At 38.6% G+C, this 12,940-nt stretch overlaps 1 protein-coding gene across 3 annotated transcripts in view; it reads right to left on the bottom strand.

The window, feature by feature from the left end:
* The window catches only part of ITGA8 (integrin subunit alpha 8), a 174,951-nt gene that overhangs the window by 59,229 nt on the left and 102,782 nt on the right, over nt 1-12,940 (bottom strand). For all 3 annotated transcript variants that reach the window (XM_039522444.1, XM_039522445.1, XM_039522446.1), the window contains 2 exons: nt 7,202-7,281; nt 2,178-2,258 (listed from right to left, as the gene is read on the bottom strand). In XM_039522444.1, the coding sequence (XP_039378378.1) occupies nt 2,178-2,258; nt 7,202-7,281 (161 nt within the window). The remainder of the gene's footprint in view (nt 1-2,177; nt 2,259-7,201; nt 7,282-12,940) is intronic.

Raw genomic sequence — 12,940 nt, 5'->3', positions numbered from 1 at the left:
GCATCAGGCCCCAAAGGCCATGTTTCACCCACATGGCCCTTCTCCACCAAGTCCAGCATATTCCTGGAGGCACCGATTCCTCTATGAGCACAGGCACTCACCATCACCCACTGCAGCAGGGGTGGGAAGAATGTCTTCAGAATCTGCAGCCCCGGGATTTTAGGGCTATGATTACTGAACATTCACTCTAATTGGTTCACTCATTCTCTCTAACCTCTTACTGTTCCTTGACATCATCACCTACTCTTGACAACCTCCACCTCTCTCTCTCTCTCTCTCTCACACACACACACACAATGCACCTTGCTTTCTTCTCCTTACTGCATCCACAATCTCCACTTTCTCCTCCCTCTATGTAGTCTTCCCAATCATCTTTTGTTTCAGTCTCTATAAACCCTCTCCCATAACACCACCTTGCCAAAAATATCACCTCTTTCTCTCCAACTTCCTTCCTCTCTACTACCTCTGACTACCACAGAAAATGATGCAAACTCACTTTACCACTGCTTTACAAAAAAGTAACCTTTAACAGAAGACCACACGTTCTTTGGTTTGCCCCTCATGTTCCTTTCAATTACCCCTTTCTTTTAGGCTTCTTTATGCTGTTAGCTGGGAAGCACTTAGATTGTTGATAAATTGCATAGTCAATTGCTTAACCACACTTTGGTTAGGTATGAAATACATTCAGGAGACCAAATAACCAATGTCAGTCAGGTTTATTGCTACAATTCAATAGTAGTACAGGAAGAAAAGTTCAATACGATACCAGTTTCTGTGAAGCAGTCTCATGCAGTGTTGTTAAATTCACCTTACACAGAACGTTTGCTCCCAAAGAAACACATTTCAGCTAGGAATATTTATGGGATGATTTTACAAGTTATAAGACTTTTTACATGTTACTAAAATCCAACCCATCGGTTCATCTTTCTTCCATAAATTGTTGTTCTGTACCTTTCCTTATCTTTGTTTTGGATACTAGCATGTGTGTGAAGGTACCTCCCCATCTTGTTCCAGGGTAAAACGTTAACATATTTTGCCTTAGACACGTTTTTTATTTTCGAATGCCAAAGATTACTTCAGTTTGGCAAAGTCTTATGGGGTACTTAGCATAAGTGAACAGGATTATAAAACCATAGCTGTTTACAGTGCCTTCCACCAACACAAGCTGGTTCGATTAAAGATATTATCTCACTTGCCTTTTCTCTCTCAGAATTATACAAGACAAAGGCCAATTCAGGCAATATAAGTACTAGACATAATATGTGTCACATTGATATTGTGTGCTTAATGCATATTAATATATGTGGTATCAATAATACATATTGATAATATGATTTATATAATTTTAATCCCAGCATATATTGGTCACAGAGATACTATGGTAAAGGGCTACAGAAAACTCTTAGATAGATCTTAAATAGTTTGTTCTTTGGACCAGGGACCATGTCTTCTCTATGATCTGTGAGGTGCCTGGGATGCTTTTGTGTGCTAGACACAAACAGTAATAGAGTACTTGCATTTTATGTATTGGGTCTAATTTAGATATCAGCAACAATATACAACTGTCCAAGCAATAATTAACATTGTCCATGCAAAATCATTAACACTGTTCAGGACCAAAGTGGAAAGCTCTCTCGATTAACTATGTGTTTTGAATATTTATCACAAGTGCCTTTTGCTTCTTGCCTTTTTCAGTTTCCAAATATATGTGAGGATATAAAAATGTAGTAATTACCGGTCTGGATCACACCAAAGGCCCCATCTAGCCTACTATCCCACATCTGGTTCAGAGGAAAATGTAAGAACCCTTCAGTAGGCAGATGTTTGATAATCTCCCCCGCCCCCTCATTTAGGTTTCATCCTGATAGTTTATGTCCTGTAACAAAAGGTTTAATACCCCTTCCAAATTTCTTGTTGTCATTTATTATGATAATTCCAGACTCCATAATTGAACCTGCAGTTTTTATATGCGTACACAATTGAATATACTTCAAATGACAGGACCTAAAGCTCCCATCCTGCAAAGCTTCTGTGTGTGGTAATCTACTGAAATCAGTGAGAGTTCTGCACTTGAAAGACCTTGCAAGATTGGGCTATAAATAATATACAGTCATATAAAGATTCATTTAAAAATGTGCATTGGTTGCAAGTATAAATTGAAATACTGAAGTGCTTACCCTATGATCTGCACTTGAGCCACAGCACTGATGTTGATTTGAAGGTTAACCAAATTGCTGGTGGGATTAACCTTATTAGAACTAGAATAGATTTGCACACAGGTTGGTTAGGTTTCAAGTATAAAATTAGAAAAACAATAATTTAATACTAACTTTGACACTTTTGAATTCAGTTTAGTGCCAGTGTCCACCATCAACTGATTAGAAAAGGTAGTATTGGAAATGTTATATCACTGACTTTAGAACCTACAAAAATTAATAATCATATTACATGCAAACATGCATACACATGGATATAAATATATTAATGTATTGTATGTTTTATTATATATACATATATAGGGTGTATTTCAAAGAACAAAAATTAATTTGTTTCTGTTGAGTGTTATGCCATTCTTATTTCATTTCCTACTATATACAGTAGATCCTCAATTTTATGAACTGTCTTATGAACAACCACTTATGTGAATCATTTTTCTGCCACTCAGGTCATCTTTCTGCAGCTGAACGTGACTTCAATCCTTTAGCCAACATTCAAGCAGATGTACCGGTTTGAACATACTGAGAGATTTGGTGGTAAAGAAAAGATGGAATTATTTCAAAGAAAAATCAGGCATGCTTTATTCTTTTATTACCATTTGTTATGTACACTGTATGATTAATAAATTATCTTATGAACCACATCTATTGTAATTATGAGATATTCAATTTTATGAAATGTTCGATCATATGAACTCCTCAGTCCCCAATTAGTTAATAAAATAGGGATTCTACTATAATAATTGATCTCATCACATGTTTTAATAATGCAATGAAATCAGGCTTCTTTTAGAAAATCTTGTGATCTGGTTATGACACAAAAGAATAATTACTTAGAGAATTTGTTTAGCTTGGTTATAAGACCATGTAAACTATCTGGTCTGATTTTGCATCTATCTGTGCAGGGGAATCCCAGTAAAATCAAGAACAATTTTGCGCATGAAAACATGGCAAGGCTAACTAACAAGCTGTCCTCTGTTACTGTTTGGCTTTTAAGGCTCTCCAAACTTGTGAGTGTGAAGAACAATAAGATTAAACAAATCTTTTCCATCAGGGAAAACTATAATTGAAATTAACTACATTTTTCCTCAGTTTTTCTATTCTAGATCTCTCCCAGCAATAAAAATGAATCCCCAGATATAAGGCCTGATTCTCTCACTTTTCTATAAACAAATATATAGGCCATATCATCTGACAAACCCTCCCTAGTGCATGTTGTCCTTTTCACTTCAATATGACTGATCATAAGATTAGGAGACTATCCATGTGAGGAAGGATTTGAGGGATCAAGACCATATACATATGCAATATAAATATTTAGAGATTTCAAACTCATTTTCATCATGAGACTAATGTTAGTGAGGTTTTGAGCATTTCCAAGCAAGCCTAGAGGGCCCCTTTCCAACAGAGTTTGAGCCTCTATTGCTGTCATAGTTTACTGTTATCGCATCTGGGTAGCATCAGTTAAATGGAAACATTTTGAACAGGCCAGAATTCTCATTGACTAACTACTGAGAAGTATTAGGGTAATTCTGTTTTGATCCAGGGCTTCTGGGTCCGAATTGCTAAATTAGAGGCAACTTTAATTTGTTTGTAAACTGGTGCATTCCCTTTTCAAAATATCCAGTTAGGTTTTGATTTAGTCCTGCACTGTCACTTCCTTGCAGCCATGGAAAGCAGCTTGGGGACTGCAGTTAAAGTTACATTTTAATTTCTTTGTCAATACAAAGGCGATTATAACATTAATTTGTTAGGATAAAATTCACTCCAATTCCTACAAGGGCAGTAATTTCCATAGAGTTCATATGCTCAGACTACGCAGAATCATATTATGGTCAAATATTTGGGGCACTTATATGTTTTCTTTGAGGTTCCTGATATTTTCTCATTATGCGAGTATTTTAAATAAAGAAGTCTATGTACTGATATGCACTGCACACCTCTCTGTTCAGATATCTAAGGAAATTATTTGTGCCTAACAAAATTCATATTAAAAAAGGAACTACATTTGACAGACAATACTAGTTCCCTGGCCTCTTCCCATAAGCAAAGCTTCCCTTGTTGCTCTCAGTGAACTACCATTACACGTTTGGCATGTTGAAATATTTATTTTTTGCATATTATTTTGGAGCAAATTAATGATTAGTTTCCTATGGAAAAACTACTCATGCTGAGACACATATCCAAGCCAAACAAGTTTTATGCTTACTCTTCTTTTCCTGTTAGGTCATTTACTTTTGCTTCACTACGGTTTCCTGTTTCTTTGTTTTTTTTATGATTGTTTTATCCTTTCGTTAAGGAAGTAGAAATACTACTTAAAATTTAGAACGCACATAAACTTGACTGCTCCTCTGGTGCATTTACACTACAGCAAGAGGATAAAATAATGATTTTTTTTAGACAGAATGGGGGGAGCTGTGCAGCATTTTAATCTAAATGTTTGGAAACAGAACTTTCCTACCTAATATTTCTAAACTGTTTCTTCTCCTGTAACCGAATGCATCACGTCCGTTAATGGAATATAAGCAGTCTGGATTCCCTAAGAATTCAGATTGGTTTGGAGTAGAGGTTTTCAGGTTTTAAGCATCAGAACCTCTATCTAGCCATATGAAGAAGGAGGGTGGTCAGAACCCCCCACCCCATGTGAGAACCCATGTTTTTCACTGATGTTAGGGTTCCGTGAGTCATGGGTAGGCATCTTATTTTTAAATTTAAATATAGCCATCACCTCTCACCTGACTGACACATATACTGAAACTAAATTTCCATTTGGCTCATCTACCAAATGATTATACAAATTCCCGAGTATCTTTCACTGTATGTACATGGCATGCACCTTTCTTTTTCCTTCACCCCGCTTCCCTGAGTGTGATTCACCCCTCCTGGTCTCGGCCAGCATAATGCAAAGTTCAGTGCCCTAGCAAAGGCAAGTCTGAAGGGTGGAAGGGATGAATGTTATCATGGGGCATATGCCCATGATGCCTCCTCTGCTAGGCAGCTTACAGCCAACTAGTGCAACTAATTGTATGAGGTGCTGAATGAATACGACTATGACCAAGGCCGTCAGGTGATGCACTGATCTAGCACATTTCCTGGGCAATCTCTATCAGTGGGGCAACCAGGAAGCATCACCCTCAAGTTAAAATTTTCCCTGTCCCTAGGAAGGACCACTGAGGGAGGGCTGGAGCACTGAACACCCCTCTGTGTTCTCTGGAGAAAAGTAAGCCCTACATGTGCCTTTCTGCCTTTTCCCTGTTTAGGTGTTTATCTGTGAGTCCTTCCTGCTGTGAGGAACATTTTGAAATGATGATTTAAACATTTTAAATATCTGCATTATTTATTGTAGTGCACATAATCAAGACACTCATTAAAGGCCAGAGTGTGGCAATTAAGTCAACAAGGGTAGGACAAGGAGACACCTCAGGGAGAACTCTGGCTGGTGATTTGATGAGTACAGATGCAGTAGGAGATCTGCCAGCCTTTGAAAAACTGTAGTGTATGTGCTTTTGCCACTGCTCCTAATCAACTCTATTTCCATACTGGGGGGCAGGATGGGATGGCATGTTGTGGCCTGAAGCACTGCCCAGCAGAAGGACATCTGTTATTAGCCGTTCAGCCACATTGTGGCTACAGCTAGTAGAAAAACTCTGCCTTCTCCCCCCCCCCCATTTCATATGGTTCAAGTTAGAGCCTGTTTTCTTTTTTTCCAATTTTTAAAAATTGTAACTTCTTATAACTCTTATCAAAATGGTTATTGAGAGAGCTGGTCGGAGACTGGAATTTGTTACATGGGAAATTTCAAAGTGCTGAAAAATTCTTATTCCAAATTGGAACAAAAATCTGAAATCTCAAATTTTTCTGCAAATCAAAAATTATGACTTTTGTTTTATTTGAGAGCACTGAATCATTTTGTTTTGAATTTTATATTAAAAACACGAATGTAAGTCTAACCTAAATAAAACAAAATGGTAGTCTAAGCTAGATATTTTACTTTATCAGAATGATAGTGAGAAGTGAAGTGAGAAAGCTAAAATGAATAATTTTGACTTTTCCTCTTAAATTTAATCAAGATTTACATGTTTCTGCAAAATGTTTTGCTTTTGATGGAAAACTGTCAACATTTCTGACTAGCTCTAGTTATCAAGATTTTTATTTTCCAATTTTCAGTAAACAATTATTTTTATAATTTCAATTACAAAAAAATAAAAATATAAATAACAAATTTAATGAAAAATTTGGAAAAGTAAAGTTTTTCCATAATAATTTTATTTGAAAAAAGCCTTTTTTAATTAAAACATTTTATTGGAAAAAAATCAGACCACCTCCAATTGTGGACCTTCTATTTTCTTAGTCAGGCATAAGGGAGAAGCCAGTCTTTTTTATTTTTTTCTTCTCCATCAGGATGTCTTTCTAAAGCTTGGAAGGATGAGATTTTATCATTCAGCATAAACACAAACCGATGAAGAAATATTTCCATAATCTACTGTCATTAAATAATTATTGTCGACCGCTCCTACAGTCTGATGTCCCCATAATTTCTCACAACTGTGAAAATTTTAAAATATAAACAAATTGGAAGACATGCTTACAAACAAACTTCAATATTATCCAAACAAAATGTTATATCTACACATTTTGATTTGATAAAATATATAAAATTGATTTCTGCTGTGCCTAATTATGTGTTTCAAGCAATTCTGAAGGGGAATATCAAGTTTAAATTCCATGGAACCACTGACCACAACCAGAAGAAATGAATTTTGACCAATGAAAAACCCTCAACATGTTCCAGTAGCTGATTTAGCTAAAAGCCAACAGAGTGGTCTGTACCAGTTTTAGATTCCTCTAGAAAACATCTGCAAAAGGAAAGGCCATAGAATAATTACTTCCATTGTAGAGTTACAATGAATCTTCTTAGTACTAGTTTTGAAATATGGATATGTATTTACAGTTTAAATCATTGTGTACTTGGTAAAATATCGAACCTTTTTACTTGCAGTTCAAATGTGATGCTGAAATCGGCATTTTCAAAATGCTGAACGGAAAACCGGATGCCAGTGGAGAACTAGGAAAAAACAAACATTTTCTGAGTAACATTTTGATAGGGTGGCTTAAATGTCTGTTATTTTTTTGTAGCGAACCTAATCAAGACATTCATTAAAGTGTGCACTCCCACCCCAAAACAAATGAAAGAGTCAGTTATTAAAAATGGCAATTTTAAAGACATGATTCATCATGGGAAAACCAGCATTCTTTAACGTTATGATTTTTAGATTTGTACAAGCAGTGTGCAATTGTGCATTGATAACTATTAAGGGGACACCATTAATCTAAAACCTAGTCAATTAAAAAAATATAGAAGCAGGACTACTTGAAATGTTTTTCATTTGGAACTGAAACTGTGCCAGCAGTGTTCACAGCCTGTAAAGGCCCTCTGAATCCTCCTCAAATTACATTTATTGCCTTGCATCATACACACACTGTTTTGATCAGAACCCTTCTTGTGCTCCCCGAAAATGTTGGTTGCATGGCGATACATGCATATGTAGAAACAAATTCTTCTTGAGAATTCCATCAGGTATCGCTGGGAAACTGGGCCATCAAGCCTCCATTTTCAACCAAAGTTTGAACTCTTCAGTTCTCTTTTTTTCATTTTATTTTCTTGTTTGAACAAGTGGAGGAGACCTCTTTGCCCTACTTTTATCTGCTTGCTTGTGTGGCATCTTCACCAATACAAACACAATAATCTAGTTTTCTTTTCAGACCTAGAATCAACAGCATTCAAGAGGAATGCATTTCATCCTGCATTCATGCTTCTAGTCACTATTTGGTCATTTCTCTTGTTTTACCAACCATCTTGGAGTAATGCCAGTGTTGATACTTTAAGTCTTCTGTTAATTTTCCCCTCTCCTTCTTCACTTGCAGAACATAATGGTGGATTGGTGAGTTTAAATCCATCAAGAGGACTATTCTTAGGGTGAAATGTTTCAATCTTTTCCTTCAGTTATTCATTTTGTGCTATGTGGAAGGCAATACTGTTAGCATAAAAGCATGCTGCAAGTTCAGGTCTTTGTCTTCCTATCATTTAAACAGCATAATCACCAAAGATCCTTGTCATTGTCTGTAGCGTCAGATGAACAGAAACTACTCCTGAAGTAAGCTGATGCTGAATAGGTGCTTGAAGGCATGGAAGGGACTTAATTTGTCATTAAGGCTACATTCTGATGATTATGATGGTGGTGGCAGTATCAAAAATGTATGTGTGTTGCAGATACATTTGAAGTATTATTTAAATTTAATGAAGCAAAAACTTTCACTGCAGTGGTGCTGGAACACTCTTTACAGTAGGCGTGCTGAAAGCCAGTGGTCCCCGAACTTTTTACCTCGCACTCGCTCCTAAACCCTGTCTGGGCCCCCTCTCCCCAGAGCTGCGGCCAGGACCGAACTGTGGCTCTGGGATGGGGGAGGACACAGACAGGAGTAAGGGGGCCGAGTCTGGAAGCACAGCTGGGGGCAGGAGCAGAGCCCCAGGCACAGGTCCTGCAGCCAGGACCTTGGGCACAGGGCTGAGAACAGAACCGAAGGCACAGTTCCTGTGGCCAGGACTCTGGGCACGGGGGTGGGAGCAGAGCCACAGGCATGGAACCAGCAGTGCCAGGACCCTGCATGCAGGGCTGGCAGCCGGGACGCTGCACAAAACCTGGGTGTGCTGCAGCACCCTCACACCCCTAGTTCCTGCACCTCTGTTTCACTGAGTGAAGTAAGAAAGCAAGGTAAGAAATTCAGGATTTGTTCCACTGTATCTAATGGCCAGTGTATGGTGAATTTTTATTAATGTTAATGTAAGAGAGATCCAGTGAAGCAGAGATACAGTTTCCCTCTGATCTAATAGAGCAGATATGCACTGCAGTTTTGATGATCTATTAGACCTCTATCAGCCTGGGCTTAATCCCTTATTTAATACTGAAATAGCACTCCTACCGTAAAATACTAATGAGCTGCAGATGTTGCCTCTGTGTGGTCACATGTCTTTTCTCTGGCTGAGAGTAGTTGACTCTACTAACAATAATGGAGCAAAGGTGCTCAGATATGCCACTGGTGAATCTCAAGAGGCCACTGGAGTGGCCAATATGTTGCTGGCTCTCTAGCAGCAAGTTTATCTTTACTGGCACAATATTAACATGATTTTCATTTTCCAAATGAAGTTTAAGTTTTGTCAGGATTATATTACCATGAACCAGATCACATTCCCTATGGTGTCTCTTAAGGCTCCATTCTATTATTTTTATGGCACCCAGGATTATGCTAGGAGACAGATGACTGCTCCTCACTTGCTGCCTACATACAACCCACATTAATCTTATTTTTGAAAAGTGTATTTTAGTGCATACAAAAAGGCACAACATTGGCAACTGTGGCGACTGATATCTCGGTATGCCAACAAAACAGGAAAACTTCCCTACACTAACGCATCATCTCCTTTTGTGTGGCAACTTCAAAAGCAACATTAAAGGTTGACATCCAAGTTTGTCTTTAACGATATGGCTTCTGGTAACGAATCAAGGCTGTCCTTCCAGATAAGTATTTTAGAGGGCAGTTGTTCACTAGGTGTTCCATGTTTTGGATGTCTTCTCCACATTCATATATTGAATCATCCTTCCTTGTGTGGTAGGCAATGCAGGTGTGTGGTTCTGGTGTGGTTCACTGTGATCCATATCTTATGTGCTATTGTGAAGCCAGGTGGTTGGTCTGTAGGATCCATGAGCAGGTCTTGATTCTTGACCCTGCTATTTTCTCAAATCTCATTATCTTTTGGTGATAGTCCTGAGGTTTTGAGAGCTTTGTCTGCCAAGGTGTTCCTGGACTTATGGTGGGATGTCAAATGGGGCAGGAGGTTGGAGATTTTCACAGATGGCAAAGTCTGGGTCACTATCACATGCTCATATTGTTAATGCTTCTCTTTTGGAGGGATGGTGTTAAGATATGCAGGTGGAACAGCCATCAGAAATGGCAATGACTTTGGAAGGACTTCCGTCTTTAACACTCTCAATCTGATACCTTTCAGTGTACTAGACAAGTCATTCAGTTAAAAATATTTAGACTCAATTTCTGCCTCTTGTCCTGTGCTTTAGTGTAGGTATATTTACTGTGGAGTGTCAGCATGAAGTTATCGTCAACATTCTGTGCCACACCTTGTGGTTTTTCCTGTTTTTTAATGTTTTGAACAGGTTAAGTACCTTTCATGAATAGTAAAAGATTACAAAATCATTGATTTGCCAAAAGCCAGAGACCCTGTAATCCTGCTTCTAGGAATGTATTCTGAAGATGTGACACTGCAGACTGTTCCAAGTTTTACTGGAGAAGAGACCTGTAAACCTCCCCTGTTGGACTTTATCCCCTGAGCCCTGAACCAACCGAACTGAACTCCGCCATGTGAGGGTCATCCTATCCCCATTACCTGGCCCGCTTATTTATACCCATGACTGTCTTTAACTGTTATATGAGTGATGTACCCTCACTGCTTGCTGACTGTATCTTGATCTCACCCACTGTATACCCTGCATTGGGGACATTGCAGACTGTATATGTTATGTACTGTCCAATACCAAAATACTAGCATCCCCTATACTCTGTATGTTACCTCCGATGACCAATAACTGATGTTTCAAACTTTCTGTATCATCTATTTTTAAACATTTCCACAGGGTACGTCACTAAACCCTGCCACACAAACGAGCGAGCCTTTCCAAACAAGTTGGTCTTCAATTGCTTCAGAACTGTAGGGGCTCCAGCTATTGAAGAGGCACTGTTGTGTCTCTGTAGTTAAGAGTTTAAGAATGTTTGATTATGATCTCACCCCCACATCTACAAAAAATCCCTTTCTGACTGAATATTTTAAAAACCACTGATCTCTTGCCAGAGCATAAGTGTTTTACAAAGTTGGAGGTGGATCAGAGCAGCTGTTTAAGAGTTATGCGATTTGAAGAAATGACTGGTATTTCACTGTTGGAAATGTGCTAACTTGGTTTGCCATCACACAGCTTAGAAACTGTCTGGTACAGGAACTCCAGTCCTTTGGCCTTTACTAGGCCCCCATGAGAACTAGTTCCAGAGTTAAAGTTAGTGTTCAAACCTTATGTGGTATTTCCAGACTTGTTGAGGTTTGGATTTTTTAAAATTACCGTCTTCATATACCTTGACTTTCAAATGCTTGGTTCTTTTCTTATAAATAGGGCTTCTGATTTTAGTTTTTTTTTAAAATCAATAAATAGTGATGGAACACCCCCAATACAATAAATAAGTTGAAAAACACCATAAATCTTACATGCACCTAAGGGTTTGTCTACAAAGAACACTAATGCAGATTATGGAGTATGATTTCTAACACGCCTAAATATGTTGCACATCAGTTGGCCTGTGCAGACCCTTCTGGTGCACAGTAGGGAACATTGCAAAGAGATTACAGTTGTACATATTGTAATGGGTAATCTATATAACATAATGTATATGTGCGCATTACTCATTACGGTATATACAAAGAGAAAGTCTCGAAGCACCCTGGTTTTTGGACAAACATGAAACTCAAAAATTGCTATAAATAAACACTAAAAAATGAAATACACCCCCCCAAAAGAAGCCCTATGTATAAACTGTAATGTTCTTATGTTTTAAATGAAGTTTTCTGTTTACAATTTCCACTCCACCTTAATCATGGAATCACAGACAGGACTGCAAGGTTTATCTAGTCTAATGAAATATTTTGTTTAGGAATATTTGGTAATGTTACATTAATTTCAGCTTTAGACCTCATCCTGCAGGAAAATAGGGAAGTGATCAACTATGATGTAAGAATGACAAATTATGAGATGACTGATGAGAACACTCCTGCTTTAGGGTCAGATCATGTGGGACCAAGAAAGGGCTGTAGAAGGCCCTGCATGCAGTGGAACTGGTGTGGTTACGCAGCATGGGGACAAGTGGGAAGGCTACAGGGAGCCCAGAGTCTCCCTGAACCCTAGTGCTGGTAGAATTTGGGGTAAGGCTGATGTAGAGGCCAGGCAGGGATGAGGCCTTTGGATACACAGCAGAGTGGGATGGAGGGCAGCAATAGCAACAGAGTGGATCGGCTGATATTCCACAGCCTGATTGGACAATTCCATACCTATCTCCACTCTCATACCCAGATCTTCTCAAGTTATTTCAGGGAACATCCCAGCCCATTGGCAGGGAACATGCACATTACAGACAGGATTTGCCCTTTATTTGATATATTGTTGGTGCCCCTTTATGTTCATCCTGCATCTCCTACACAGCCCCCTACATATGGTACAACTGCCCTGAGCACATCTGCAATGCCTACCCTGTTCTCATTTAATTCCCTCCCCTTTCTGCCATACTGGTCACAGTTGATGCATACGTAAGTTGCCTATTCTTGCAGGACTGGTTACCAAGCCTGCTTTCAGGCTCATCTACTGCCTCTGTTTACCTTCCAATCACCTCATTAGGAAAACTTCATACTAAGTTTTCTCAGTAACTCTCCCCTTTTTGAGTTGTATGTTAATAAGCCTGATACCTAAACTTTCTAGCCCTCTTTTCCAGGCTCAGTTAATCCATTCAGTTAAATGGGCTTCAGGATCCATATAGCTCTCCCTTCCAGGCTCACAGTCCTTTGCAGTCCTCGTTGCCTGTCAGGATACTGGGTGATGGTAGGCAGGACTAGTGGC

The sequence above is a fragment of the Mauremys reevesii genome, linkage group 2 (assembly GCF_016161935.1).
Source record: "Mauremys reevesii isolate NIE-2019 linkage group 2, ASM1616193v1, whole genome shotgun sequence".
Lineage (NCBI taxonomy): Eukaryota > Metazoa > Chordata > Testudines > Geoemydidae > Mauremys > Mauremys reevesii.
This window is presented reverse-complemented; position numbering and strand designations above follow the sequence as displayed.